General features: G+C 37.2%; 1 protein-coding gene across 1 annotated transcript in view; it reads right to left on the bottom strand.

The window, feature by feature from the left end:
• TNKS (tankyrase) overlaps nucleotides 1-25,547 on the bottom strand; it is a 131,472-nt gene that overhangs the window by 24,232 nt on the left and 81,693 nt on the right. Inside the window, exons 6-15 of the mRNA XM_085058464.1 lie at nucleotides 21,011-21,105; nucleotides 17,973-18,039; nucleotides 17,336-17,522; nucleotides 15,226-15,347; nucleotides 12,651-12,742; nucleotides 12,483-12,561; nucleotides 3,897-4,068; nucleotides 2,630-2,709; nucleotides 1,482-1,627; nucleotides 379-544 (exon numbers count right to left, since the gene is read on the bottom strand). Coding sequence (XP_084914590.1) covers nucleotides 379-544; nucleotides 1,482-1,627; nucleotides 2,630-2,709; nucleotides 3,897-4,068; nucleotides 12,483-12,561; nucleotides 12,651-12,742; nucleotides 15,226-15,347; nucleotides 17,336-17,522; nucleotides 17,973-18,039; nucleotides 21,011-21,105 — 1,206 coding nt within the window. The remainder of the gene's footprint in view (nucleotides 1-378; nucleotides 545-1,481; nucleotides 1,628-2,629; nucleotides 2,710-3,896; nucleotides 4,069-12,482; nucleotides 12,562-12,650; nucleotides 12,743-15,225; nucleotides 15,348-17,335; nucleotides 17,523-17,972; nucleotides 18,040-21,010; nucleotides 21,106-25,547) is intronic.

A 25,547-nucleotide genomic window follows, 5' to 3' on the forward strand; every position in this document is an offset into this window, starting at 1 on the left:
ACACTCTTGCGTAAGTATTAACAAAACTTACTTAAATACAGAACTGTTTCAGAAAAGGAATGGATAGGACAAGGTGGGGAATTCACATTTTAACACAAATTCAGCTGTTCTTTCCAGTTTCAGAGTCTTGTCCTACTTGGCTAACAGCATTCATACACGTGCTGGAAATAGTACTGGTACTGATGATTCTTCTTAAGTGAATATTACACAAGAAACCACCTGACAATTGTAAGATGAAAATTGATTCAAAGATATCACAAAGAATTCACTGCATGCAATTAAGTCTGTATTAATTAATCTACAGAAAAAAATGTATGTGTATTTATGTATATATACATATATGCATTTAAAGACATGTCTAAAAACTCCAGCACATACTTTTAAAAGCAGTTTGCAGATTTCATATTTTCCTTTTGCTGCTGCTTCATGTAGAGGAGTGAATTTCCACAGGTCTGCTACGTTGACAGAAGCACCATGCCTCACTAAGAGTTCAGCCACTTCGTAGTGTCCATAAGAACAGGCATTGTGTAGGGGTACTAAGCCACTAATCAAAGAGAAAGCATTAATAGCTAGAGAATAAAATCCTATATGCAATTATACCAAGTTTCAGTAGATAAAAATCCCACTTGCACCAGACATTATTGTTATCTCTCAGTCTTTCCAGTTTTCATGGCTTTATTTCTCTCCTATTAAAACATCAATTAAAACTTAATTATCCTCCTCCTTCAGTTTTCATCCACAAGACTTTTAAATACCCAGCAAATCCCAATCTTACTGCTTCCACAAGCAAGTAACCTCACACTGTTAACAACAGATAAAAACTAAATTGCAAGAAAGATATAACACTATATAATGTGTTTGAAGTGCAATTATTAGTAAGTACTGCACATCTGACAGATACAGAAAGATACCCAAACACTTCTTACAGGGTAAGCCTGAAAATCCAGTATTGGAAATTAATTCTCCCTCACCCTCCAATAATATATTGGAGTAAAAGATTGAACATAATCATGCTGTTCACAATTAATGCAAAAACCTGTAAATGGTTCATATAATTCAACTGAATATTAACTGAAAAAAACCTAACCTAATAATAAAAGCTACCTAATAGAATTGGAAAAATGACCGGAGATAACCTTGGTATTTTACCTCATTTTATTCAAAACTAATTTTAGATCACCTAAAACAAGTTAAAGGCTGCTTTTAAGCAAAGCAAAGAATTCGAAATGGGCAAAAGGGAGAAGTGTCATGTATTACAATGACAGGTATGCACTTAATAATGTCTTTTCCAGAAAGCAAAGTATGCTGTAATGGTCTATAAATCTACCTACAGCACAGAAACAAAGCAGAACAAGAAAGAAAGAGAAAAATTTTTAGAAGAAAAACATGACGGTCACTGAAATTGGAAGCAAAATGAATAGGTGGGATATAAGTCTCACACTAACAGAGAACAGCGGAACATATCATAGAATGAAATATACCCTTTATCTTTGGCATGCACATCTGCTCCATGGTGCAAGAGATACTCCACCACTGATACACGGTTATATCCTGCAGCAAAGTGCAGTGGTGTTGAATGACGGCCTTCCAGATCTCTGCAATTCACATTCTGAGGGCTGCAAAGTTGCTGTGAAGACAAAAGAACCCAAAATCTAGTACAGAACCAAAATTAACGAATAAAAAACTCCAGAAAGCCAAACAGCAACAATAGAACATGAAACAAGCAAACCAAAAATAACTAAACTACCACTTCCAAAGACCACAAGACAAAATCTGATCCACTTATTATGTACAATTTTTTTGAAGTATTAGGAAATTTCTTTCCACTTACGCAAAGTTTAAAAAATGGCTGCTCTGAATTTACAGCTGAAAGTACTTCTATAACAAGCAAGACTTAAATGATGGAAGCAGTGTGAAGATGCTCCTAATGTATTAGAAAGGGTGAACCTCTACATCCTCAAGCAACAGGTTCAAGGCCAGGTAACTGTCTCCAGATACATTACCATTTCCAGCCTATACTGCCTTCAGAAAACTACAAATATTTAGCTTAGCACTCAAAGTAGCTGCTGGTGCACAAAACTGCTGCTGTTTCAATATTAATATTTATCATGTTGAAGTTCAAGGTGGGAAAGTATGCGCAACAGTCTATCTGTAGGATGTTTTGCCCACAGACCAAGTATCAAAGACATGATCAAAACTCCTTGTGATGTTGGGATTCCATGGCCTGACCCTCCACCTTCAGATTAAGGATGGTTTAAAATATGAAGTTGGCTACGTATTAGCAGAGTTTGCTTGCCATCTGATTGAGTAATGCACGTGAGAGCTTGTACTCAGCTGTGATTCTGAGAATCACGGGGTCCACTTCAAAGAATTATGGCTACATCTGAGTCCATTGAAGGCATGACTGTGTGAAGGACTGGCAGAATAAACAAGCAGAAACTCAAGAGAAACACACCTCAGTACATCTTAATACACTGTAGAAGAAAAAAAAGTAAGATCCACACGCCTTCCCATTTTTTGTGATTTACCATCCATCAGGCACTACTTCCGCAACTCATGTAAAAGAGGGTTCCACAAGGCTTGCACACCAATGCAAAGTGGAAAATTCACATGAACTGCTCAAACTTACCTTCACAGTTTCCAGGTCTCCAGCTTTGGATGCTTCTAACAACCGATAATCCACGTCTGATGTGCGCACAGGTGTGCTTTCTACATAGGGAAAAAGATGGTTTGGGATTACTTAGGATAAGTAAGTTATATTAACTTGTGTTCAAACATATTTTAAAAACTTGGGGGCTGAAGTTGGTCTGTTGTTACTTGAGGAAATATAGCTGGGGTTGTAGTGTTCAAGTTCATATTGCCAAAATGGCTGAATAAGGAGCCTTAGTTTTAGAGCAAACCAGTCAGATTTTGACTCCAGAGCTGACATTATTCTGCCAACATTCTTCTCTCTCAATCCACATACATACATTCATGTGCACATTCTAACAAGTAATGCTACTTGCATGACCAGCTACATGTCAGGAGTGGGTACACTTCAAAACAGCCCTTCCTTGCACTGCTGTAAAATGCTTTTTCTTATTTTTGTCCTGTTTTAAGGCAATATTGTTGAAAACACTGGAGGAAATGGAGTTTCTAGCTACCATGGATCTTCTCATCTATCTGGATATTTATCTTTGTTTGACTACCTGCACAACTCACTGTGAGTTACTTGCTCTGTAGTAGCTACTGATGCAATTATTCTCCCCTGTTAAATTCAAATGTAATATGCCTAAGAGGATGGAAACCCTTACACACTTACATGAAAAACAGTGGCATCCCTCTTCAAACACCCATTCACCTTTTTAATGCAAGATATAAACAAATTGTTATCTAAGCAGTATCCAGAGCACTTTCACAATAAAATCTTTCTCTGTTTGACAAGTAAGAGATTTGAATTAAAAGTTCAAACAATTTAGCAGCTATCAGTGTTTTTCTGGCAGTAACATTCTGCTTGTGATTGCTAAAGTATGGAGTACCTAACAGGGTAGTTGATGCAGGGAAAAGGGTTCCTTACATGCTCAGCAATCTTCCAGTCACCTTGGATCTTGCTACCAAAAAAATCCCAAAACTCCCTACATGTGCCTTCCTACAATCTCCTTGTACAGCAGCATGTTCGAAATCTACAAGATGGTTATCTTCCCAATTTGCACAAAATCACTGAACTGGGAAGAGCTATTTATTTATTTTCTGACAAGTATCACACAAAATGTACTGTAGTTGTATAGTTGCACTTGACGGCAGACAGGAGAGATAAGAAAACTACTGCAAGTCTCTTGCATTGAAAAAGAAGTAAGATTCAAAGCTGTAAAGTGAGTAGCTGAAGTTCAAATACACAAGCCTTTATTTTTACCCACCACTTAAAATCTGTTGCACTGCTTCATTTCCCATCTGTGCTGCTGTGAAGCCTTGCAAGGAGATGATGGAGGGATCAGAGCCGTAACTCAGCAACAGCCGGCAGGTTTGCAAGTGCCCTGCTAACGCAGCCCTGTGCAATGCTGTTTGACCAAGTGTGTCCAGTGCATTCATCTGAAAAAGCAGCAGCAATATAAAGTAAAACTCTGTTGTAATTAAAAGGCTGCACCTGTTCCTGTCCTTAGTAAGAAGAGCAAGAGGAAGAATTTTCTGGCGTACAAATTTATCTATCAATTCTTCTGCACTGCAATTAAACAAAATCAGATAACAAAATAGGCAAACACTCCAAAGGAAAAATGATTTACGACAGATGTTTTCCTGTCTTTCAACAACACAGGTTATTTGTTTGCATGGCTACCAGACAATACAGGATCCCCAAAACCATACTTTAAGTAAGTGATAGAACTTTTGACAAATTTGATGAAGACCAACTTTGTGCAAGAAAAGCAAACTATCACAGAGGAGGAGAAAGAGTTAACTCGAGGTAAATTGTTACCAAACAGGTCAAAGATCTTACAGGTTTAAGGAAATTACCATCTGCCATTGTCAGAAGGAGAATAACTCAACATTACCCACTAACAAGAATGTATCATATTAGGAATTATATGAAGGAGTGGGAGGGAAAAAAAAGCTGGATACAAACATTTCCTCCTCCCTTCCTGTGCCTTTACAAAAATGTTAAGTATAACAGGATGTAATTCTTCTCAATCCAAGGCTGTATAAACAGGCAAAACGGAGTATCATTTTCAAAGAGTATGATATAATGGAAACATATCTGTCTGTCAAGATCTAACACAGTACCTAAATAACTAGAAGCATCTCCCCCGGTGCACTATCGAAAAAAAGAGGAGAATAATAAAGAGCTTTAAAAAGCGGAAAAACACCCCCATGAAAATAACCTTTCAAGAAGATACTCTGTACCTAGCAGCGATTCATGACAAATTTAAATGCAAATGCCCAACAGCTTTTTTACCACTTTATGAAATACAGAACCACTCTATATTCTCTGCAAGCAACTCAGAACCTGTTATCTGTTTCCAAGCCTACAGATTGCAGGCTGTGAACTGCATGCATAATAAACTTTGTTACTGTGAAAAACCCACCTTTTTACCTTCAAAGGTAAAAAACAAAGCCTTTGCTTGCTATTTCTCACCTGAAGTGCAGCATGCAAACCCTACTACTTTTCCATGAAAACTAGTGAAAAAGCATTTTGGTTTAGATACATATTCTACAACTAAAGGAAATTTAACTATAACTAAATGCAATTAACTATGTAAAGATCTACCAGATAGGGTAAAAAAATTTAGTAAAATACATGCAATATTGCAATATCAAGCCACAGGAAAGAACAAAGAACAACCAAATAAATAAAGAAGAGTGTGATTCAATATTGTCTGAAATTATTTTACAGACTGATAAAGCAGGAATTTCTCAGATCACAAACCTCTCTTGCAGCAAGATGGACAGGAGAATAGGTCTGCTTTCTTCTAACTGTGCTCAGCTCATGCAACTCTAACGGGATTGCCCTAAAAGTTTTGTTTCAAATAAAAAACTTACTGCTGTCATAAATATTAACTAGCTGCTGAATGTCCCAAATCCACCATTTCGTTCAGGTGATGATCTTCATCTGTTTCAGGACACCAGATACCTTTCACCACCGATACAGGCACAGAGGTAAGCAGAAGTCCGGGGCTACACACATTTAGCAATGGTAAAGGCAGAATAAAATGAAATTGGTGGATTTTGGAAGTAGCTGATAACACTCCGTTCATCCAAAAAAGAAAATCATAACTAATGTACTCTTTAACACTGAATTCCAGTGTTAAATGTGCCTGTACTGAACAAACTGCAGAAGCAATAGTAGCAAGGCGTTCATTGCGCACAATTCGATACTATGTCCCTGGAAAAAATATTAATATTCATTTGAAAAGAACACTGTCAGAGTCATCAGAGCCATCATCTCACATGTCTTATCCAGGTCTCCTTTCACCTCCAAATCATTATCTTTCCCAGCAATCAATTCTTCTGGCAGAAGAACATCAGCCATTTGAAGAAATACCTGCTTACTTCTGAGACAAAAAGGGTTGCTGCTGACAGAGGGATGCATGCACCAAATGTAGTTGCTCTTTCCCTCCAGAGTAGAATTAGGCTTTGCAGGGCAATTTCATTGAGAATATGTCCACTTTGGAGAAGATGTTCTCTCACCAATAATGCCCCACTTCTCTAAAACCAACCAAAGAATGTACTCCACTAAGGCTGAAAGCAATAGGATTTACGTCCAAATTAAAATCAACTTAAGCACTACAAATGGAAATAAAAGACTCAGACTAAAGCCATATAAAAACCAGGCCTGAAAATACATGCCCTTTCATATTCAATGCTAAAGTTTAAACTCTATTTGACAAAATGTGAAATATACAGGTTGTACTGCCTTAATGGTGCACTGAGAAGGCAGATTGTTCCAGCTGCTCTTGTAAAAAAGAAAAATAGTAATTTGATCCCCTATATAAGCAGGCAGAAATTAGAAAGCTGTAGCTCTGAACTATCTTACAGAGAAGTTTTCTGCAAGGAGTTAAAAATGACAGGTTTGACAGCTTTTATTCCACAGCACACTGGCTCTGGATCCAATTTCTTCACCTTTTCGCATGAAAGCAGTCATTCCATTTCTCAAAATGCAACATAAAAGCAGAATACAGTTATTAATTGAAAAAAAAATAAGGGTTTTCAGAAAAAGATACTCTTATACACTATTTCCCAGTGCAGACTTGCTTCTGTTCTTTCCTCTCACTCCCTTAATTTCCTTTTAACCAACCTGAACAGACACAGTAGAGAAACAGAAATGTTCATGTATCATCAGACACTACTGAGATTTCTCCTTCCCCCACTGCTGCTCTCCTGGAGCAGTGCACATAGTTACAGTAATATTCCCTTGGCTGCCAGGCACTTGTGGCAGCTCAACAGCTCAGATCTGTTCAGGAAACATTTTTTGCAAGACTTCATAATCATATCAGCTTTCTATCAAGATCAAATGACCTAAATATCCTCCTACTCACTGACACTACATACAGCAGCACAAAAAGCAACAGCTTCCAAGCACTGCAATTTTCTCAGTGAAATTTTTTTAAAATAAGTACATTCTAAAAACCACACAAGAAACTTGTGCTCTGCCAGCAGTTCCAGTATCATAGTATCCTTCTCTGAAATGCAAGTGTTCTAACTGTTCTTCTCCTGCATTAATTCTGAAGACACGCTTGCAGTATGTTTTGTGTCTTGTTGTCTAACAATAAACAGGACAGGAGTGAAGAAGCACTGGTGACAATTTCAAGCTTGGTCAGCACAAAAAAGCAGGAAAAAAAGGGTCAGTTTCACTCTGAAAGCTCCTATATGATCCAGTCAGATGTTCCACAACTGCCCCTTCTGCATAAAAGCTGAAGATTAATGTCAAGATGTTTGGATGTCTAAGCAGTGAGAAAAGTTGAACCACTCAATCACAATAGATCATGCAGCTCTTTATGTCGTTAACCATCATAGTCTAGAATCTACTGCATTTCTGAAAGGCAATTTAATTTTTCAATTCTTACTGCTTCCTGAGAAAATCATACCTCTATCTGAAATGTTAGAAGTGAATGTGTTACACAAGGTTATTCAAAAACATTTCAGTTTGTTGTGTGGGTCTGGATAGACTGTGAGCATTTGCAAATCCATAATCACGAAAGGCTGGCTACATGCTACTCCAGTGCACAGAAATAATCGTATTATGCAAAGATGCATAAAGCAAGATTCTTCCAGCAGAGCAGAATGAAGTCATCTCTGCTAACAGCATGAATAGGGACACTATCTCTCTGACATCTGAGCCTTATAAAGGCTCATTTTCTCATGCAGAAGAATAGCCTCAACAGTATCCTTTAGAGGCATATCATAATTAAAGAGCATTCGTGACATCTCTACACTTGCCCAAGATACCAGTGAACTTCCATGCTTGCAGGTCTTCCTTTCCAACCATCCTTCCAGTTCAGAAAATGCCCTAATCCTTTACTTCTGCACTGCTAGAAAGCTGGATGTCTTTCTGAACACATTAATTTCCCATGTATCTGTAAATTCGGACAAGGACTTAGTCACATGAAATATTCAAATACCTAGAAATACAACAAAACAGGATGAAAGTCACTTTTTCACTTGTTCACCACCTTTGAATAAATTTTTAAGCTCAAGATTTTGATAATCCTCAAAGATAAAACCATGACATTTGAAGATTTGATCACGGGTCTAATAAAAATTGTTTATGCTTGAGGATTCTTTGAAGATGCTTGGCTCTTATTTTTCATATGGTATTTTGAGAATATTCAACATCAAATAAGCAGTAGTGTGAAATGTTGTCTCACACTGTAGTGCAGGCAAACAAGTAAAACTGGTATTTAAAACCACAAGTATTTATGATCAACATTCTTGAAGAAAATTCTAAGAAATCCCAACGTTTCTCACCTATTCTTTAAATTTACAGTCAACTTCTGCAAACTCAAGTACCAAGCTAATTAAAATATCTTCCATGGAATGTGTGTTGCTTAAACATAACACACTGATGTGCAAGTGATGTGCACCAAGGACTTCTTCACAGGTCAAATTAGGAACCTAGACTATGCTGTCAGTAAGGGCCGGCAGGACACACCAAAGAAGCAATTTGTGGTTAATTATTTGCCAAAATATTAAGTTTTGCCAATACAATCACAGAATATGCTGAATTGGAAGGGACCCATCAGGATCATCAACGGGATCAGTCTGCACAGGACACCCCAAAAACTCCACTGTGTGCCCGAGAGCATTGTCCAAAAGCTTCTTGAACTCTTGAACTTGGTGCTGTGTCCACTCCCCTGGGGAGCCTGTTCCAGTGCCCAACCACCCCCTGGGTGAAGAACCTTTTTCTAATATCCAACCTAAAAATTCTCTGACACAGCTTCAGGCCATTCCCTCAGGTCCTGTCACTGGTCACCAGAGTGAAGAGATCCATGGTTTTAGATCTTCTTTCTGTAGAATAAATCTCGATCAAGCACATGTTATTCAAGCAGTCCTTCACTGTTTATTATCATCAAACATACTTCAAATAGCAAATTTACACAGTGATAACATTATGGATAATTAAATCTAGCTCCAAGACCACAAACCATCTCTTGTTCATCCCAAATTCCCTAAAGCAGTCTTTGTCATGCTTTAGCCCATCTCACAGAACGAGAAAAGGCTACACATACATACTTCACTGTAGCTCTCTTTTGCTGTTTAACATAGCTGCTCCTTATGAAAACAGAAGAATTTCCTATCTAATGCTACAACAATCACAAATTAATTTCAATCTACAGAATTTTATATGGCTTTGTCTCCTAAAGCTATTATTGCTGGTTATTTTGTGCATCAGTTGTCTGCCTTTTGTCATGGAATTTAAGAAGAAGAAAGTTCTACTTTCTTTGAAGCCCAAATTACACATCTTTTTCAAACTCTTATTTTCTCAGTAATCAGTAGTAGTTTCCAGAAAGAAGATTAAAGCTGACTTTAACAGCACCTCTCCTTTGACAGAAGAAATGACTGCAAAGTAAAAAAAATCCTACATGGTAGGTGTCATCCATATACACTGAAATGCTTCAGTAAGCATTTTATATGAGACCACATTGGAAATTTCTTTAATAGCGAAAAAACAGATTGGTTGAAGAACTGAACATTTTGAAAAGGGAATGGCTGCTCAGTGACTGATTGTCGGATAAGTTTATTTTACTATTTGCATTAACGATCTTAGCACAGGAGAATTGTGCTGAAGGGCACAAATATAAAGTATTAGTAAAAAAAATAAATAAAAAAAATCAAGATTCTCTTGAAGGATCTGAGTACTACTGTCTCACGTCTATTAAAAAGGCAAATATGATCCCAGTATGCATCAGCCAGGTACTTTCAAAACAGATATGGAAGTGGCATCATGGAAAGCAGTGGGGAATGAATTCTATCCTTGTTGCCTGAACTGCAAGATTTCCTCTGGTGCTAGTAAAGAGAAGGGTTTATAAGGACAAACAGGAACAGGCAACATTCCCTTATGAGGGAAGCTAAGTGTTTGAGGCTTTTAGCCTACCAAAACAAAGGCTAAGAACAATCAGTTTGTTCACTGCAAATACCTCACTGAAGGAAGCATCAAATAGGAAAAGAGGTATTTAAAACACAGGAGAGTACAGTTCAAAGAGCAAATGGATCTTCACTGTGAGGCTGCTATTGCAGGGGGACTAGATTCACCAGCTCACAAGAACCCTCTCTTGTAAAACATACAACCAGACACGATCAAAGAGCTTAGTACATCTGATTACATCTTATGAAGTAACTAAAATTCAAGACACAGAAAGAGAAAACAGGAAGGAAAAGCTTCTAAAAACACAACAAAAGAAAAATTAAAATGTATCATGCTTCAGGGATGAAAGCTGCCATGTCCCAACAATCAGAAAGAAAGAAATATCAATGTCAAGAGTATCTGACTAACTGAATGCCTACAGTCAAAGCATGAGCAAGAGGTCAAATGATAATATACAAGCAAGACAAACATTTTTGAGTGATTAAATATGCCTAGTTAACTAATTAATACTCTTGAGCATATCCCATCTGGGAACTTCAAAGTACCTCATGAAGCCTTAATGATCTACCTCTCATTAAAAATTATGGTTGCATTATTTACTGTTTTACAGCTAAGAAACTTTGGTCACTGATCCACTGCAGTATGGAGATATATATTTAATATTAACTTTGACTGGTCTCCTGCCATACACTTAAGTGCTCTGCTAGATCATAAATATGAATGGCCTATCTTCAGAATAACATAGGATATGGGATATGAATGAAAAATGAGGTTTAATGATCACCATGTACCTCTATTCCATCGACAGTATGCAAATAAACAATAGAACACACAACTCAGAGTCATTCTCTAGATAACTGCAGACCTCTCACCACCATTAGTCAGTCTTCAAGTGACTCATGGATCATGATTTAGGAACCCCTGCTTCAGGATATAAAAGAATCACAAGCCAACATCAGAACGTGCAACTGAGAAAAACAAAATGGATCTATTCTAGTAAGGATGTCATCTTTGAGCTTACTCCTATCCTGACTACAACTGAGCTAGATTTTCAAGGGAGGACTAATTTAAATACCTAGAGTACAGTGGCAGCACACAGAAGCTCCTTGTATTTCAAAGCAGGTAGTACTTTGGTATCAGTACATTTGAAACTCCAGCATGCCCAGTTCAGTGCCTAACCAAATACCATCAAGTAGTGAATTCCTGTGCAAAATCAGATCCAGGAAGATATGAGGTATCTATTCCTATGGCAAAATGAATATTTTTTCACTTTCAGTGTATAGGTATGCTATTAAGAGGGAATCTGAGAAAATAATAATGAATAGTTTTAATGACCATAATCAAGAACTTTGGCCTTGCTTTCACCCTTAGGAAAAACTTGGTAGCCACCAGTGTATTAGGACTCTTGAATGTGATACATTCTGCCATCATATTGTTGTTAAACTATTTTATGATGCCTTTAAAGTACTATGGAAGTGAATCAGAAATCTGACAGTAAGCTCTCATACAGGCTTATAAATTAAAATTCATTGTTTCAAAATAAAAACACTTAACTATGCAACTATACAACTACGTTGCTCATACCTCCTATCACTGCAAGAGTGACACTAGATTGTTATTACAGGCAATAACATAATATGGCAGGTAATAATTCAGAACAATGAGTTCTTCATTTCTAGCTCCCTGATTACTCAAAAAGAGTAATCTGAGCCCCATTCAAAGCAAAAATAAGGAGATATTTTAAACAATGCAAAGAAAGCAACCATCAAGAAGAATTTCTGAGAAAATTAAGTAGTGACATATATCATTACCATGAATGTTAGGTTTGCTAAAACTTGTAGAAAGATCATTCAGAAAGACCTCTAAAAGATGGTTAAACCACATTCTAAAAAAGGTTAGTTGTACTTTCCTCTGCCTTCATTAACTTGTTGAACCATGTGCTTCTAAGCAAGCTACACCATAAGCTCAAAAATTACTTAGGTCAGCACCTATCAATAGCTAAAGGGCACAACAAAACAATCTAACCAAGAGAGTAAGAAGCAAGCAAGGGCTAAGGCATATTCATTACGAGAATACTGAACTCAGTGTCAGCACCCTCAGCCATTGGATATTTTCAAGCCAACAAGATAAAGCAACACCAGGTACCCAGATAACCACATACATTACAAATTAGTAGCAAGATTCATTAAAAATTAGTAAGCTAGACTCCTAAAGCCTGTATTCAGCTACTTAGAGAGAAATAATTTTCAAATGGGATTCCTGAAATCCTGTACTTATTTCAGATAAACACACTTCAAGGCTAATATAAGAAGTACAAGGCATACAGAATAAAAAGCAGTAACTATCATAAAAACTTACATGGTATTTAAACAACATAACCCTTCTTCTTGCCTTTTGTTTTAAATAAAATGCATATAAGTATATTTACCTTTGCTCCATGTTTATGCAGAACTTCCATGACATCGTTATGAGCTTTTTCAGCTGCAACATGTAAAGGTGTCATGAAACTAGAGGGGCCAAAAAAAGAGCAATGTATTAGTTTTACATTCCTAGTATTACAAGGGCCTTTGGAAAATTAAACATTTCAGAAACCTACTCTTTGTTTTTCTCATTTACATTTGCTCCTTTCCTGAGCAATAGTTCTGTAACTTGTTTCCTCTTGGGATGCACAGCAGCCACAGCACAATGCTGCAAAAAAAGTAAATATAAATCATATTTCAATTAAACAGATGACAAAGAACTTTAAAGATACATGACTTCATCTCTTAATTATTCTGCTAAAATTAGACTATGAAATTTACAAACAGAATTCATCATACTGAACAAAATACAGGTTAGTGATCAATGCTAAATTATTCAACTCAGAAAAACAATTTTCATTTTAAAACTATTAGTCACTTAGGCAAAAAGCAGTATGGTCCCAAATACATTAACCAGCTATCAGGACAAAGCTAACACATAATGCACAAAGGAGGGGAAGACAGAGTTTGAAACAGCCTAACTTGCTACAGAGGGTCTCCAAAGGGGTCTGCAGTTGTCAGATTGACAGGACTTGAACATTGCTTTGTTTCTTCTTCTGTTCCAATGTGTACTGACCTTGTTAACAGCATTTGTGTTGTGCACCAAATACAGATTATGTGTATATATATATAAATCATGTAAATATAACCAAACAGGCAATACATTTCTCTTAGAGTATGTTTTTTTCCATGCTATGAGAAAGATAACACCCTTCACACAGGGCTTTTCAATGTTCCTGCCTGCCCTTGTGGGACCACAGAGCCGTTTGCTAGGTGTAACTATTCTCCCAAATGTGGCTGGTGTATGTTGATTTCTCAACAGTGGTCCTATCAATGCATTCCTAAAGCCTGGAATTACAAGCATGGTTCCAGATCAGGTTGAACACCTGGCTTTAAAATCAGTCCAGAAATGCTTGTTTCATGTTTGGACATCTCAAGATAGCAGACTGTGAGAAACAAGAGGAACTTTTGGATATTTCTGTTCATATGTTTACCCTCATTTTAAACCAGTAACCCATAAAAGGCAGATGGTCTCATGGAAGAGTTCCCTAACTTTCCAAAAGTAAAACAACAGCCTTTACAAATAGACAGACCCCAAACCCAATGCTAATAGGTAGCACTAGTACCAATAAACATCTTTTGCCCAGTTTCAGCCTTCATTATGAAGTAACTCACTCAAGCTTTCACACTGCTGTTAGTCAGCAGGGCACATCCAAATTTTGCAAAGGCAAGCTTTGTAAATAAACATTAAGATCAACTTTTGCTCTGAAGAGAGGCAGCATTTTTAAGGCTTTGCAGACAATATCCTGTATTTCCTGCCAACATGATAAACAAGCCCTAAAACACGCAAATGCTGAAATATTGCCAAACCTCAAAGCAACATTAAAACCTAAGCCAGGTGCTTGCTTTGGCCTTTTGGCTAATAGAACAGAGACCCCAGTGGCTCATGGTAAACAATATCATGCTTAGGGCAGGAATAGCTCAGTTAGATTACATATAACCTCGTCTGATTCTGGAAGCTACATCCTTCCACTTGGACTGGAGACAACTTTGAAATCTCACATACAGAAGACAAAAATTGAAAAATCACAGTCAAGCACTTAGTGAACAGTGAACCAAATACATCAATAGAGCTAAAACATCCCATTTGGCCCAGCTGTCTCTGCAGAATCAGCGGGAGGAAAAGAGCAAACATCACAGGACTATGAAGTGATCATTACCCAGCTAAGAGATGCCACATAGCTGATACACTCAGAAAGAAAAGGATAAAATCGTCCCAGATTTCATGCTGTCTTCACATTCAGCCTGTAAATCTCTCTTCTCTATCTTTCTTTTTTAACTTCAGGCTAGGATGCTGAGTCCTCCATGGAGGAAACAGAGCATATGGATGCTTAGTACCCAACATGCAATGTTCTGATCACAATGTTTCTAACACTAAATATGCAGTTGCATGCCTGCAGCTGAGACCTAGCACTGTGAGTAAAATATTCCATTGGAATAAAGTATCAGAACTATAGTAGTTTTAATAATACCATCCATCTCAGCTTCAAAGTCTTCAGTGTATCTGGGATACTGGTTGTGTTCTCTGCTTCCACTGTTTCTTCAAACAATGAAATAAGAGCAGGATAATGCCAAGAAAGTCTCAAAGAACCCTGCTTCTATAACCCTTCTATAACCCTACCAGCTAACGTGGTATTGTCACTGCTATTCCAAACCTGTAAAACTCTGTGATATACACCTATTTTCACTACAATTTTACATACCCTATGAAGAAAATTTGTAATCCAAGGTTGCCCACATAAACATGAAGGAAACACTGGGCTACAGAAATGAAATTTAACCGCATTAAAAACCACAGCAATTGACCAACAAGAAAAGAGGCTTATGGGTACAAATGCACAAGAAGTGAAAAATGAAAAGGTGTGGCTGGAGAGCTTCCATAATCTACCAAAAGGAAGGAAAACAGTGATACAATAAATTATATGGTGTTTTTTCTATAATGGCGATTTTATTTTAGTATAGAAAGTGTTCAATGGCAAATTCTCAATCTCAGATGATGAATGCATTTTCACAGTGTAGAAATAAAACTCCTTGACTCCAGGCTACCAGCACATTTATCATAAAACAAATGGATTGACTGTATAATCTCACCAGTGCAGTCTCATGCGACTGTGGCTGCTTAAAATTAATGATCTCCAAAGCAAGCGTCTTTTTCACTTTGGCTAGGTCTGCTTCTCTGGCTGCTTGCAGTAGAGAGTGTCCTTTGAATTCATCTGTTAGAGGAAAAAGACACATTTAATATTCAGCAAGATGTCACATTTATAAATGTTATTGCAGAGAGACAGCTAGACTCAATCAAGAGGAAAGAGGAGTGCTTCTGCATGTCTTTGGGTGGCAGCTGACCTGGGACACAGAACATGAAAGACACTTTGCTGAAACCAAAGAGACATGCTAAAGGAGAGGGGAAGTGATTCCCTGAGTACAATCCTTGTAGCTTTTCCGCCTTTTATCATCCACCCACTTGACATTAAGTGCGCATGTGACCTCTACATTACCCTCACCTGTGTTCAAATGAGCACAATGCCGTAAGATATTGTTAAGAAAATAAAGCATTACAGTTTTTGTCAAAAACCTTATTGTATTTGCAATGACAAATAGTTCACCATAAAGCCTAAGTATATATATAATTTCTTTAAAATTATAAATAATAACAATAGCAACAAAACCAATACATATATAAAATTTAACTATAAAATACTAAAGTATTGGTCTTAAATAGAGCTAACTAGCTAAGCATTTGAAGCCAGTCTGCTACAAAGATGAAACAAGTTTTGATAGCAGGTATATCTTTGCAAGCACAGAAAGCTATTTTACTATTTCCAGATCTTCTTTACCTTGGCAACTAGTTCATTTTAGTTTTAAGTAACTTTGAATTTGAAAAGAAGTGTTTCTCTTAAAATGTACAGATGAAAGGTATATTAGCAAAAATTATATCTGACCTGGGAACTAGAAAAACACACCTCAATTTCAGTAAGAGTTTAAATATTTTTCTTTCATAAGCAAGCTTGAAATCCTAAGCTTGTTAAAGAGGGGCTTTCTTCTCTCACCTTTGTTTTTATGTCTGGTTCAAAATTCTTTGTAAGCAAAGCATTACTCAAAGCACAAGTACAAATAAATCTTGAAATAACAAATATAATGTAACTTTATTCGCAAAGGATAAGACCAAACAACTCAAGAATATAATAAGCATTATATTTTAGGATGCAAATACAAACTATCCCATCAAGATACTGTCAAATTTGACAACACCCTCACATTTCTTTACAAATTTCAGTGTCTATTGATGGACATGAATCTTCCCTCATTGTTCTTGTGGAACTCTAAATACAGAAATAAACTGAAGTTTAAACTGACTTTTTTTTTTGCTTGTTAATATAAATAAATGTTAGATTAACTTTCCTCAGAGCCAGAAGCTTTAGCACAGAACCCAGGGTAGAGAAGTACCTAAAAGATACTAATGCCCTCCTCTTTTCTCCTAGACCAAAGCTTTCTGGTGCACATGATCTCACCATCTTCCCCTGCAAAGAATACTGACAGACTAAAACCTGACTAGCTGTGATTGTGAGAAGTGCAGGATCACATTATTAGTGTCTGGGGGGTTTCTGCTGTACTGGAAAGGTAAGAGACAAAATAAAAATCTTATTTATATTTGAGAATCTAATTCTTGAGAAGTTTTCTGTAACTTCGTAATGCTCTGTTTCCATACATGTCTCATTTAATTGTCTTTTACATTTTAAAATAGTGAGAAAACAAATCCCCTGAAGAGGGAAAGCAAAGGCACACAAATTAAAATTAGAGTTGAAATACTGGTTTGTAAACAGCAAAAGGATTGCAAAACTACAAAAGAAGGTGACAGAATTTCCATCTCCAAGGTTGCACACAGAATCTACCTATCTTCTGTAAGTTTCTAAATGCAATACAGAGACTCAATATGGAGACTCCTGTGTGACTGAACTAGACTTTAAACATAAAAAAACCCCAAAGTAACTAATTCAGCAGCGCCTTAATAATTTTAAACTTCAGAAAACCAGGCCATATCATAAAAGATCTATCAGAGGTACCTGCACACTTCCAAAGCACCTGGCACAACTGCAGCCACTCTGCTGCTTTGCAGCCACTTCTGAAGCTTGAGAAAGGTAGCCTGGAAGGAAACCATCCCTTTACACCCACCAACAAATGTTTTCAGTCTGGAAACACTTACAGGTCAGTCTCTCCCTGAGCTCAGGCGTTGGAGCCATGTCAACTGCGCTCTTGCCGTGGCAGTTGACCAAGGTGGGATCGGCGCCGTGGCTCAGCAGGAGGGAGCACACCTCCACGCGGTTCTTGGAAGCAGCCTCGTGCAGTGGGGTGAATTGCCACAGGTCCATAGCATTCACACAGGCACCATGCTAGCACAGAACAAAAAGCCTTGGATTAGCAAGAAATCATGTTCAACAACTTAAAAAGCTTACAAATTTAAAAAAAAAATTTCAACCAAAGAATTGGTTCAAATCACTTGTACATGAAGGCATACACAAAAAAATTGATTAAAGATACCAGTATACACAAAATTACTGCTGACTCCTTAAAAAAATGGAATTTCTGTGTGAGCTGATTTTTGAACAGAAAGATTCAAATTAAACTCTACTATCAATCCAAAGAAATTAGGTGGGGAAGAAAACACATATACGGTTTCAACAAAGACCTAAAGTTGCAGGCTTCCGAAATGACAGTAGGCTGTTTTAAACCTGTCATTACTAGAAAAAAAAAAATCTTGCTTTTAAACTGAGATGTAAACAGTTCATATCTCATCTAACACATCTAAATCAACAGTAATTACTTTCCATCCTTCTGCTTACCTTAAGCAGCAGCTCTGTAACCTCATAGTGTCCGTAAGAACAGGCATTATGAAGAGGCACAAGACCACTGCATGGAAGAAGACAGCAAATGAAACATTTATTGAAGCAGCATTTTTAAAGGAGGAACAATTTTCTCCCTACTGAGATGAAAAGATCAAATTAAAGTTAAAATATTTAAATGGTAAAGTATTTAAAAATTAGGATTTACAAACTAATGGGAAAATGTGACTTCCCCAAGCAATACGTTACTTAAGAGTGGCATTAAAACGTGCGGTTTTGTTGCTTGGTTTTTGGAGGTGTTTTTTTTGTTGTGGGGTTTTTTTGCCTTAACAGGCCACAGATGTTTAATCTACCATTAAGATAAGCATTAGCTGGCATTGACATGATCTTTCTTGAAGCTATTAAGGAGGGAGGAAAGTCCCATTCCACATTCCATTTCCTCAACGGTGTTCTGCTTCTGCCTAAATAGGAACTTCTGTTTTAAATGCTATGTGAAAGGCAAAACTCCCCAGATAACACTAACGTAACTCCTGGGTATATTATGAAGATGCACAAATATCCATAGAAAGCAGACTCAAATTGCTGCTCCAGACTGTGGAATGACCTGATTTTTCTCCATTTTTTACAGTACGACCAATTAAACTGTTCAAGATACTTTTAAGAGAGTCCCTGTAATTTTTGTACAGCTATATCACTGCAGGCCATACTTAAAAATGACACTAGCAAAGTAAATAACAGGGATTCAGTCACAAGCAGAAGATGTAATAAAAAAGTCATGCATTGAAAAGGAGATGCAAAATGGGCAATTATTGCAGAGGACAAAAATAATTTAATTCAAGCCAAGCAAGACAAGCTAGTTATGGCTCAACAAATCAGTACACAAAATACACTGAAAACCATAATTAACCCCCAACGCCTATAAAATATACAGGGGATAATTCCCAGAACTGCAAAATCAACTCAGAGCATTAAGACAGCAAGTAGTAGCCAGTAGTAGACAGCAATTAAGTAAACCTTATTTTAATGTGGATGCTCTCAGAAGCAGCAAACCATTTGTTCACAGGAGAGGGAACTTCATTTGGGGGAAATTTTTCAGTTTTTTTCATCATTACTTTTCTTAATTACAACTTATGGGTGCACGTGTGAGTCAGAGACTACCATTCCACAGAGCACACAAAAAAGCCACCCCCTTCCAAAATTATGTCCCTATCAGAGGACTGAGGGCTTCCAAGGCCTGTCAGCAAAGACCATCGCTGCAGCAATGCACCTGGCCACTGTCGCAGCATTCCTTCCCCTTCCCTATTCCAGCATGATAGCTGTAAGGGAAAGGAAAGACCAGTGGAGAAAGAGCTGCTTCCTTGGCCAGGCTTCCCTTTGGGAATAACTAGAAGTGGTGACCATTTTGAAAACACAGCACAGCTCCTAAGCACTTTCTCTGAATTGACTCCATTGAAGAGAACCTAAGAGTTCTATAAAATCAATGTAGCCTAATTTAGCTCCTTAAATGAAAAGTGACAGTTATTTATAGCCTATTTACTTATAAATTATAAATAAATAAGAAACAGCAAGGTAAAACAAAACACCACACTGGTTCTAAATGTGTGATGCCACTAAAAAAAAGTGGGAGCTTACTAGGATGTTAGATGTTTCTAAATATGTTTGGGCTGTTTTAAAAGTCAGTACAGAGTACGTATTGAAAGGTTTTCTTTTGTTTGCTTTCCTTCTCCTCCTGCTCCAGCCCCACTTCAAGTTCAACGTAACAACTTCTCACACGTTCCAACCAAATTGTTCAAAACTCCTTAGAGCATCTACACAGTAATTTTCTGACCAACTGATGCTGAAATTCTGGAAAGTTGTAAAACACCTTCAACTTGCTTAATAATGCTGGATTTGCCCAAATAGGTATTATGTGGAGCTTTATTGTGGGATTCTTGTGGTTTATTTTTTGTGGGGTTTCGGGGTGGGGGATATATTTTGTTCTATTTTCTGTTTAGGCAGTCTTTGTGTGGTGTGTTTTGGTTTTGGGGGGGTTTTTGTGTGTATTTTTGGGTTTTGACTTGCATAATATTTCATTATGCATTTCACAACGGTTCTGTTTTAAAAAGCCATTGGCGTAAATGGACAGATGAAAGAGCTACAATTAGTCATACTTCAAGAGTTTAAGTACACTTAAGCACTTAAGTACACTGTTTTGGAGAGAAAGGAAAAAAAAAAAAGCAAAGAAGCTAAGAAGTTAATTTAAAATCTCTTTAAACACTAGGCTGGACTCAGCAGAAAATGAAAATACAGGAAGTGCCTCAAGTTTGCCACTGGAGACGGAACACTTATATGAATATCTTGCTTCCTATGGACTCTGAATACAAAATCCATGCCTTTAACCAGGGACCCAATTTCTACAATGTTAGGACTAAGCCTTCCTCTCCTGCCATCATGAAAATCATAATCTTAGCGATCAGAAATGTATGGCTGAGAGCAACGCACAGCATGTATCACCTCAGGTTTCTGACTGCAGTGCACTTTTCTGATATCTTACATAACCACCATCCTTACTGCTAAAATAGAATAGTTTAGCCTCTACTGTGTCTTGATTTTTGCTGCCAGCATCAATGAAGATAGATCTACAAGGACCACTAGCTGTGAGCGCATGAACCTTATTGATGTTACTTGGAATTACATCCATATATATGAAAGAGGATAATGAGACCATAGATAGTTTTTTCAATGCACATCCTTTACTAAGCCTTTGTATCTTCTCCCCATCTCCTTTCCAAAAATAATGCTCTTAGTCCATAATTTCAAAGGGTAGCCTGTGAATGGAAGTAAAGAACAAAGTTTGGAAAAAAATTAAAAGGTGAAATAGAAGACTTAAGTGCAATCACAACTAATCTGAAGCACACTCAGATTTTGGAAGCAAATATCACATTTTCAGCCAACTATTTGAGATTATGCTGCAACGTGAACCAAAGATATAATTCTTTACCTTGACTAATACAAAACCACTTCTGCAAACAGGTAATAAATCAATTAATTTTACATACCCTTTGTCCTTTGCGTGTACATCTGCACCATGCTGAAGCAGAAGCTGGACTATCCGAACTCTGTTGTAGCCAGCTGCTAGGTGTAAAGGAGTGGACTGTAAAACAAAAGAAGATAAAGAATGGGAGCCACATCAATTTTAAGTCCTGTACCTCCTGCCATTGAAATACTCTTAGTTTCTCTTACACATTGCATCAAAATAAGTTACAGCACCCTTCTGTGATTAACAAATATATAGCACATGCAAGCCCTTCCTGTTGTCAAACAAAAAAAAAGTTCCTGAAGGTGGGTAAGAATACAGGCACCCCTAAGGCAATAACAGCCTCTTAATCTAAAGCTAAATTTTAAAAATAATCATCATCACCACCTCTGCACCAAAAAAGTATCCATATGTGTTCTGTACTGTGCTGTGGTAACACAAAGAGCAAACTGTACGCAGATTGCAGTTTCCTGCAAAATACAGGTTTTCAGCAGTAATAACACCTTTCTCCATGGCTAACTCTTATGAATTTTAACTGGAAGGTTTTGAATTGACCACAGTAATTCCCCTTGAAGTTTATTTTTAAAAGCTTTTTATTATGAAACACATTTTGTGTGCTGTCTCAGCCTGAAGGAACTGCTTTCTTATACAAATGGATGATGCTATTTCCTCCTTCCCAAGGCTGAGAAGCAGAGGATTTTAAAGGGATATTTGTTGCAATTTATTTTGCTGCATGCAACCAAGTGATATAATTTTCTTACAGTAAAACCCCACACAAAAAGCAGCTTGAAACATGAGAAAACTTACATATCTCACAGTATTATACCAAGTACAGATCTACTGTCAGTATTAAAACATCATTATACAGTATTACAAGGGGAGATGCCACATTTCACTATTATCAAGAGGTTAAAAAACAAAAAAAATCAAAACAAATGGTCTCATCTGTGATATACAGCAGCCAGTACTAGATATCCATAAACAGTATGGATTTCCAGGAACGCGTATTTAATATGCCCATAACTTGGGAGTCGTCTGTATTATATTTACTGAAGTCTCAACACCTTACTACTTTGCTTTGAAGAGCAACCACTTGGGCAACTACCAAGTGTCCTGTGCATCATACTGAGAACACAGCTTGTACTATCAGAAATGACAGCACAGGGCATCTCTTAGAAAAACACCTGGGTAACTCAGTAAATTTAGGGAAGCAAATATGCAAGTTTCCATAAGACCTGTCTTCAGAATTATCTATTCTCAAAATAAGGACCTCTAACATTCCTAACATGAAGATCCCCAGAGTGTCTCCAAGCTACAAAATACTAGAAACAACAAACATGTCCAGCCTTTTAAGTGTTTGACCACGCAAATTATGAGGATCTATTACTCTGTTAAAGGCTCCTACTAACAAATTAACGATTTAGACTGATTCAGGAGGCATTACATTCTTTTTATATCTGTCCCTACTATAAATTGTCTTCTGCATATCATAAACACTAATGAAAATCTGGATAAGGATGGTGCTGCTATTGACACGAGCAGTAAATACTTCAGTACTGTTTATTCTGACAATTGCCTTGGTTTGGTTACTAAATCTAGTTTTATCAACTGAATTAGTAACTCACAAAACCTGAAATCAATCTGAAATTAACGACAGAAAAGTAAGTCTATTCAAAGGTCTAGACTCGTGAGAAACTGGAGCCAAGCACTAAGTATCTGGAACATTGCAGGATCATTTAACCTCACTACAATTAAACTAGATCCATTCTTGTCTGCACGCCACTTCTAAAACAATGATGGCAGACGTCCAAAATTATGCTTTACCCACATGAAACATTATTAAGAGAGATGTTCTCAATAAAGATATATAACTAGAGTCTTGCTCACTCTTTAAAATTAAAAGAAAAACTATTATGACTCAGGTTGGGACTGTGCACTTTGTATTTTTTGGCTTAATAGACCAGCATTTGCCAAATAACTTCATTAGAGAAGAAACCCATTTCTTGTGAGAAAGAGCATTCATGAATACCACAGATTTACTAGGTAAAAATAGTAATCTGGAGTTACAAGCTTGTATGCTAATTGCAGAATCTAGGTACCTAACAGCTAGATGAACTACTCACTATATGATATTATGAGCTCTCAAAAAAAAAAAAAAATCAAGTGAATGATGGCAGTAGAGTGATTCTTAAAATTAACATGCTATTTATATAGCATCAGGTAAGTAGAAACTAAATATCAGTAACAGCAGTAATGTCTACTGCACCTGAAAGGTATATCAAATGCATTACTTAATATTAAGGAAACAGATTTAATAAAGCTATCAATTAATCCCTCCTCCCATATCCTGCAAAACTTGGCAAGTCCTACTAACAAAAATCCCTAGAGGGCACTTACCTTCCAACACTCACATTCACAGTTACCAAGCCAATCATACTGTCTTACTTGCTAGTGTAATTAAAAAGAGTATAACTCCATTTTTATTAAGTAAAGTAGACCATCACGCAAGATGCTCATATTATCTGAAAGTTTTATGGCAGCTGTAACTGAGCCAAAGCAGGTACTAGGCATTTCAGGGAACAACACTGTACACAAGATGGCAATCGCTGTCAACCTACATATCTACTATTTATAGTAAGGCAGGTATTTTTGCCTGCGGTCTTTTTGATAATGTGTTGCCTGGGAATACAAGAAATGCAGTTTTTACGTTTGATACTGTTCTGAGTGAGCCTTAGGTATTTTTACACTGCTTCATTACCAACAGCTGATTTGATGCCCCCTGTTCAAGGTCAGCCACCTTGGACTTGCCATCCCCTGTTCACCTGCATCAAACAAAAGGGGCCCCAAGGGATCTCCAGTGCTGCAGGCTCTGAGCAGCTTCTGCTAAAGTCTGGAAATTGGTTTCAACAAACTGTCCACAGGCAATGTGGGAGTGCTAGCTCCAAGCACCATCCGTTTCCCTTCCTACCTTGCTAAAGAGTCTTCAGCAGCTCTAAGACGGTAATGCTGCCATTGCTGCAGAAGAAAGCTTCATTTCCAGATTCAAATTACAGATATGAAGGGCAACTTTAAACCAAGGGATCTTATGTAACCATCTTATATTATGCATTATCTGCATGATTAATAACAGCTGCAGGAGCTGTTTTAAGAACTAATAGTCCCTGCTCTTGTTTTCTATTGCTGAAACCTTTATATAATGCTATCTGATAAAAATCTTAATCAATGTGTCTCTCTCATTCTCAAGTTGCCATCGCGAAGGCTATTAAAATCAACAAACAATCTTATTACATAAACGATGTCTCGTCATGCATCTTATTTACATCACCATAAAGTGATTTACAATTATCATAAATTAATTTAATTGTCTACAGGAAGGTCATTCTCACAATAAAGAGGGAACATTGATTTCAAGGGCCAGCTCTGGCCTTGACGTATGGCTACCCTCATGCTCAGAAGGTCCCCACAGGGATATGCATCTTACACTGAGAGGGAAACAAAACTTGGCAAAAAAATACCTAAGGACACTTGTATGCTTACTTCTAACTCTTCTACAACATCCTGCTGACAAAGGACACCAAAAAAAAAAAAAAAAAGGGGGAGGGGGAGAGAAGGAGAGATTTTAAAATGTTTCATGCAGACTTTAATATTTGTGAGTTTTTTATACCACATCTATAATTGTCTTCAGATTTATTAGATTTGGAAGTTGCAGGTATGTAGCAAACTCCCATTTAACACAGGTCAAACAAAACCTTTATTCTAATCAGATCACACTGCCCTCAGAAAACAGCAATAAAAATACCTTCAAACTTCTGTAGTTTTCCATACCAACTCCCTTCAAAGAAGTGTTTCGCTGCCTTTGAATGAAGGGAAGAGCAGAGGGGCTTCTAATCATAGAAGGGACCTTTGTTTCACAGTTTTGCAAAAAATTGTTTTGAAAGATGTCCTGACTCCTGGCAAAGCAAACTACTTTATTTATGACAGAATCTTTCTTTCCAATCACAATAGTCTGTGCTTGATGCTGCTCTCTTACAGACATCTCTAAAATGAACCACATCAATCATGAGGGTACATCAGGAAGACATTCCGGATGCAAGTGGAGTACCTCCTGTCACCGCTTTACCATTGTGATTAATGGGGTAAGAAAACAAGTTGCAACAACACCACAATCTTGCAGACACATTCTTGAACTTTTCCACTGTGGAAATGATCAGGCTTTTCCTTTGCTGCCCAGATACCAACTTGCATTCTAATTTTAAACAGTGCACCCATCTTACACCTTCATTTTCAATGCAGTTGGAAGCTTCCTTGGGAAATAGCTTATTGATATTTGCTTGTATGGTGCCAAGACTGGACTTACATACAAAAATATTTCCTTCTATAAACACATATTTCAAATAACTCAAAATAATTATTTTATATTCATGCTATAATGCTCTTACATGTTTGGTACTACAGAAATAAAGTTTCCTAACCCTGACTGAAGAATTATGCTCTTAATGGGCAGGAAAGGGGCTGTGCTGCTGTTCACCAGCCACCATGCCTTGTCAACTTCAGCCACC

This window comes from Lichenostomus cassidix, chromosome 4 (assembly GCF_008360975.1).
Source record: "Lichenostomus cassidix isolate B80296 chromosome 4, HeHo_3.0, whole genome shotgun sequence".
Classification (NCBI taxonomy): Eukaryota; Metazoa; Chordata; class Aves; order Passeriformes; family Meliphagidae; genus Lichenostomus; species Lichenostomus cassidix.